This window comes from Microtus pennsylvanicus, chromosome 7 (assembly GCF_037038515.1).
Source record: "Microtus pennsylvanicus isolate mMicPen1 chromosome 7, mMicPen1.hap1, whole genome shotgun sequence".
NCBI lineage: Eukaryota > Metazoa > Chordata > Mammalia > Rodentia > Cricetidae > Microtus > Microtus pennsylvanicus.
The window spans coordinates 90,879,848-90,886,096 of NC_134585.1; the positions used below are offsets into that span (position 1 = coordinate 90,879,848).

A 6,249-nucleotide genomic window follows, 5' to 3' on the forward strand; every position below is an offset into this window, starting at 1 on the left:
TTTTAGCTCTATGATCATTTATTCAAAATGACTTTGATGCATTTGTAAGGATAACAGCATCTTCATGTAGAAAGGGCTGTGGTAACTGGACTCCTTCAGGTAAGTTGGTAGCAACCTTCATTGTTTATTTTCCTTAATGAAGAACATGCTCATGCTTGTTGGTCGAGGGTTATTGTGAATTGAACTTACCAATCAGCTTTGAGGATTGGCCTTCACAGTTAATCTGTTTTCAGTTTCATGGTAGCATTAAAAATATTAAGACCCATTTTCACCAGAATATTCTGATTGTACAGCAGTTACAACTTGGGGAAGAGGCTTCAGGCGAGAAATCCCGTCACTCACATAAGTATTCTGTTAGTCTATTCCAGACGCGTTTCCTAAATTCGCTTTTATTACAGTGCAGGACCAGAAGATGACTTCGAATCTTGTTTGAGAAACATGAAGTCACAGTACGAAGTTTTTCGAAGCAGTAGTAAGTCTTTTAAAAGATTCTCTCCACATTTTCAGTTTACTTTTTGCCACATTAAGAGCTATGTTTGTGGAAGCTTGGAGGAACATGAAGATTTAGAGAGAGAGTCGTTACCCAGGAAAAGATAAGAAAGCCCACGGCTGCTGTGAGAAGAGCGCAGTGACATCTCGTTCGTTTGGTGTGTGTTCCAGGACTCTCATCTGATGCCACAGTACTGACACCAAATACTGAAAGCAGCTGTGACTTAATGACCAAAACCAAATCAACTAGCGGGAATGACGACAGCACCTCCCTGGACCTGGAGTGGGAAGATGAAGAAGGTCTGTCACCTGTTGTCCCTCAGAGTCACACTGACCCTTGTTGATCCAAAGGTTTCTGCCTTGTTTAGTGGTTTTTAAATTGAGTATATTCAAGCCCATTAAAAAATTATTATCAGACTTTTTTTTTTCTTTAGTGGAGTTTCACTGTGTAGTCTTAGCTGTCTAGGAGTTCACTCTGTAGACCAAGCTGGCCCGAACTCATAGAGATCCACCCACCTCTGCCTGCTGAGTACTAGGCTTCAAGACATGAGTACAACATCCAGCTAACAATGACTATTATTTGTTTCTTAATGTGTAGGTTTCTATGTGTTTATGTGCACATGTATAGCAAGTCTTTCTCCATCCTGCCAGCCAACTCCCAAATTATGACCAGAGACTTCCTATTAATTGTGAAAGCTCAGCTGATAGCTTAGGCTTGTTTCAATTAACCCATACCTTTTTATGTACATTCTTTTACATGGCTCGGTTACCTTTATGCTGTATTGCCCGTGCTGCTTCCTCTGCATCTCCTGGCATCTCTCTTCCCAGCGTCCTCTGCCCAGATTCCTGCCTAGCTGTTGGCCGTTCAGCTTTTTATTAAACTAATCAGTGACACTGTGTGCAAAAGGTTTATCCCACAACACACATGTGCACACCACAACATGTGTGAAGGACAGGGAACAGCTCTTCTACAGGATTCCGGAAGCTCAGCCCAGCACTTAGCTGTGGATCTCTGCATCTGCTTCCATCAGTTACTGGGTCTAGGTTCTGTGATGAAATTAGGGCAGTCATCAGTCTGTTTACAGGGGGAGGCCAGTTCAGGCACCCTCTCCACTATTGCTAGGTTTCTTAACTGGGGTCATTCTTGTGGATTCCTGGGGGTTTCTCTAGTACCAGATTTCTCCCTAACCCTATAATGAATGGCTCCTTGTATCAAGATAATTGCTTTCCTTGCTTTCCCTCTTTGTCTCTCCCCCAATTCAACCATCCTGTTTCCTCATGTTCTCCTTCCCTTCTCCTTAATCCCTCCCTCTTTTTTCTCCTCCCCTTTATTCCTCCATCCCCTCTCCCCCTTTCAATTTCCTCAGAAGATCTTTTCTATTTCTCTTAGAAAGCAAATATTAAGTTTTAAAAAAATGTTTCTAACCTAACTCAGGAAGTTTTCCACATGAGGGATTACTGCCTCTTTCTGAGCAGTTTAAAGTCAAAACTCGATTAATGACTGATTCACTATAAATGAGCAATTTAATTCTTAAGGATTTTTTTTATAGAACACAAGCTGTTGTTCTATAGAAGTCTGAATTTTATCTGGTTAGTCTTCCAGGACATAGTATCTTACATAGATTGCCTAATCTCTCTAAACCATGGTTGTTCATCCTCAAAATGGAAGAATAAAGGATAATTTTCATGTTTTGTTTAAGTGCTAATGTATTGCTATATATTGCTAAACAATCAAATATCTGTGTAAGGAAGGTGTAGCTCAGAGGTGGAGTGTTTGCCTAGCATGTGCAAGGACCTGGCTTTGATCCTCAGCACACAAAAAAGAAGTAATAAAAAATTAATAAACATTTGGGGAAAATGAATATGGTAGACAGTCAGTATATGAAACACCTAATAGGGAATGGTATTACATACAAGTGCTCAGAATTATAGTTAAATTATTTACTTGTTTTCAACACAATTTCATTAATATCCAATTTTTTATCTTCATGTTTAAAAACAGACAATGTACGAAAGAACTACAGAATATAGAACTTAAACGAAAATCATAAGCTTTAAACAGTTCATAGAATGTTGAAATGGATTGGATCTTAGATGCCTTTAATCACGCTGGTTTGTTTGTCAGTTAGAAGACTTGACAGGCAGAGCTCGCATAGTGTTATGACAGGCTACATTAGTCTGTTTAATCTTCTCCAGTCCTGTACGAACCTTAACGTAGGCTTGGATCCCAGCACCAGTGCGTTTGTACTCACTCTGCCATCTACATGTGCCAATCATATTCCTAGACTCAGCTCATTAGCAAAATCGTTCAACCAGCGTAGGCAGAGGAAAGAATCCACTGGAAACCTCCTTTTTGGTCGATACACAGTTGCCGCTTCCTTTAGAGAAATTTCAATCCAAGGTACAAATCCGTAGTCATAGGCATTCTCAGCCTACATAGCTACATAGTTTGTTTTTGTTTTTGGTGAGTGTAGATGTGTGTGTGCTCGCACACACGTCTGGAGGCGGGAGTCAACCTTGCCGTCAGCCCTCTAGAGCTATCATTCTTTCTTGAGATGGTCTCTAGGACCTGGGTTTACTAATGTTGCTAGGCTGGCTGGCCATATTTTTATAATGTTCTCATCTTGTACTAATTAGTTGCTTTACTGAGTTGTCTGATTTTTTTCAGGAGTGGCAGACAACAGTGGTAAAGATTTACTACTCCTTTTCCTTTCTTTACTGTGAGAGCTGATTCTTTAAGGTCAGAAGATAGAGTTGTCTCCTATTCCTTAGAACCTCTTTGCCCACCCTAGATTTTAGTTTTTACCAATGAAGATTAGTATTTAGAAATTTTTGTTCTTTCTCCCCTCCATCTCCTTCAGTATTTTTGAGATTCATGTTACTAACAATTTATATCCAGAATGAATACTGCACTCTAGTGTAGTAGAGAATCTAAATAGCACGAGAACACAGACTTTGGAGCCAGACTTGGCTAGGACGAAATTCAGCAGTAGACTTCAGCCTGCAGAGAGCCCTGGGTTCAGTCCCTGTTCTACTTCATAGCTGTGTGACTTCGTGGACACGTGCCTCTCTGTTGCAGACTCTTTTCTCTAAAGTCTAGCTGGTGCTTGTGCTCCACTTAACTTCACAGGGTTGGCTAAGGAGCTAGAAGTGCAGGCAGTGTTAGCAGGGACCTGGGAGATGCAGGAAAGCCTGTCTTCTCCTTTCCCCAGGAAACACAGCTTTCATCCAGTGGGAAAAAGACCTTGGCAAAGCTACTGAGTGGCCTTATGAGACTCAGAGCAATGGACTCTCGGTCTCTGTTGTGTTTGATTTATGGCCCTTCTGAGATCCTATCAGGGGATGAGTGTTGCGTTTTTTATCAGAGACATGTGACGTGAGTGCACCCCAGATTCTTCTCTGAAGAAAGCTCCCACAGGACTGGCTCCCTAGGTTAATTCACAACTAGAGTCACAGAAGAGCAGTCCTGGTTGGTTCATTGGTTTATTCGTTTTTTTGAGACAGAGTTTCTCTATAGCCCTGGCTGTCCTGGAGCTCACTTTGTAGACCAGACTGGCCCCAAACTCAGAGCTCTGCTTCCTGGGTACTGGAATTAAAGGTGTGTGCCACTATGCTGGTTTAGTTGGCAAGTTCCTTAATACAGCTTTTTATTATGCTAGGAATGAATCGGATGCTGCCCATGAGAGAGCGCTCGAAGACAGAAGAGGACATCCTTCGGGCAGCACTGAAGTACAGTAGCAAGAAGGGCAGCAACCCCACGTCCGCCTCTGATGATTCCAACGGGCTGGAGTGGGAGAACGACTTCGTCAGCGCCGAGATGGATGATAACGGCAATTCTGAGTACTCCGGGTTTGTGAATCCTGTCTTAGAACTGTCGGATTCTGCCACCAAGCAGTCTGATACGGACCAGCAGATCCGATAGGATGAAACTGTGTGACCTACTTACCAAATGTTAGAAATCACCTAGAATGTACAGATGGATGCTGAGCCTTTTTGTAAGGTGGCATAGGAACCTAAGTGCAGGAGTGAAGAGACAGCTGAATGCTTCGGTCAGGTGCGGTCTCAACGTCTGCCTTCTGTGTCCCAGGACTGACTCAGTGAGCTGACATATCAAACATTCATGGCATTCCTGTTCACCCTGCTCAGAGTTCTGCATCTTAAATCATTTTTGTTTTACTTTGACTGCTTTAGTAAACCTATTTTATTACAGAAATAAAAATCTGAAAGTCTTTTGTTAGTTCTCAGCAGATGTAAAGGCAACATGAGGAAGGGATGTTGGATTTATTTAGAAGGCTGGTCCCTTTTCCAGCATCGTTTACGTTGATGACTTCCTTTTATTTTGTTGTCGAGTAGTCAACAGTTAATCGGAGATGACCCCAAAGCGTGCTGAGATCTCACATATACACATCCTAATCCAGTGTTTACTCAATCTGAATAGAAAATAATAAGATTAAAGAAACTTTCAGTTTGGATACTTTGAGTTGGTAATAATCAAATAATAGTTAACAATATAAATTAAATTTTTTTTACTTCCTTTTACATGCCACTATGTTGGGTTTAAATTGAGATCTTAACTGTTTGCTTTCATTTTTTTTATTTCTATATTTCCAGTGGATGATCTTTGCAAGATTTTACACAGAACATATTCTGTGAATGAATTAAGAAAACATTAAAATACGGGTATTTCCAAGTAAATAAAATCCTTTCTGATAGGAAAGGTCCTGTTGATTGTATTGCCCTTTCCTTTGCCTTGTAGTACAAGGTGCTTTGTGGGACGGAACTAATGTATCTGTGTATTGACGGCCTGTGTCTGGATCCATGTGGAAGACCAGAGCTGAGAAACGCTCCCTAACTGCATTCTTTGGTTTGGCTGAGGACTGAGTGTCACTGTGGTGGGCACACTGTTCTGTCTCCCTTGCTGTCTTGCTTTCTTCAGCAGTGATGGTGCATGCTCTCAACAGTACAGGAAGGCCCAGGTAGAGATAGTGAAGTTCTTCTGTCCATGAAAAGTTGTGTGGCCCTTTCGATATCTGAACTGCTATACAATGACATCTGCAGTTTTGTCATTTTTAAGTCTCATAGAAATAAATATACTTTGATATGTAAATATGTATTAGGTTATGCTATTATTTATATCTGTCTTAAAATTTAAATTGCAGTTGTGCCATGGAAATAATTTAAAAAATACTCTATATTCACATTGCCTGTGTTCCTGCTTTTTAAGGTTTATATTACATCAGATGTATATTTTTGGTTTGGCATAAGCTACTGTTGTAATTTTTTGGCTTTTTGTTCATAAAGAATTTTCTGAAGGAATGGTAACTTCTCAAGGATTGTGAATAAACATTTTTACATTTAATGATATTTGCATATTGCTGGTATTGCTTCATAACAGTAGAGATAGTGAGACTCTTTGGTATATAATTATTTTCCTTAATCAGATATGAAGATAAAAGACTGGAACTGCCAGTAAAATTATGCTTTCATTACCAAGAAAAGGAATTGTTGTGTTTTGGGTTTTTTTATTGTTGTTTGTTTTGTTTTTTTCTCTTTGCTTTGTTTATAGAATGCTAAGAATGACATTTGTTCAGCAGACTTTGGCGAATCTGCTGGGTAGGGAAGAGTTTGAGGGGCCCTGCTCTCTCACTTACTGTTCTGATGAGAGACGTTGATGAACACTGTCTTAGTGACTTTTCTCCTGCCAAAACAAAACACCGCGACCAAGGATCTATTGGGAACTTATGGTTCCAGAGGACTGGA

The 6,249-nt window shown here is 40.4% G+C and overlaps 1 protein-coding gene across 4 annotated transcripts in view; it reads left to right on the forward strand.

Annotated features, from left to right (window-relative positions):
* Ap1ar (adaptor related protein complex 1 associated regulatory protein) overlaps positions 1-5,853 on the forward strand; it is a 30,544-nt gene extending 24,691 nt beyond the window's left edge. For all 4 annotated transcript variants that reach the window (XM_075981361.1, XM_075981362.1, XM_075981363.1 and 1 more), the window contains 3 exons: positions 399-472; positions 661-789; positions 4,149-5,853. In XM_075981361.1, the coding sequence (XP_075837476.1) occupies positions 399-472; positions 661-789; positions 4,149-4,411 (466 nt within the window). In that variant the 3' untranslated portion in view covers positions 4,412-5,853. The remainder of the gene's footprint in view (positions 1-398; positions 473-660; positions 790-4,148) is intronic.
* The last annotated feature ends 396 nt before the right edge of the window (positions 5,854-6,249 follow it).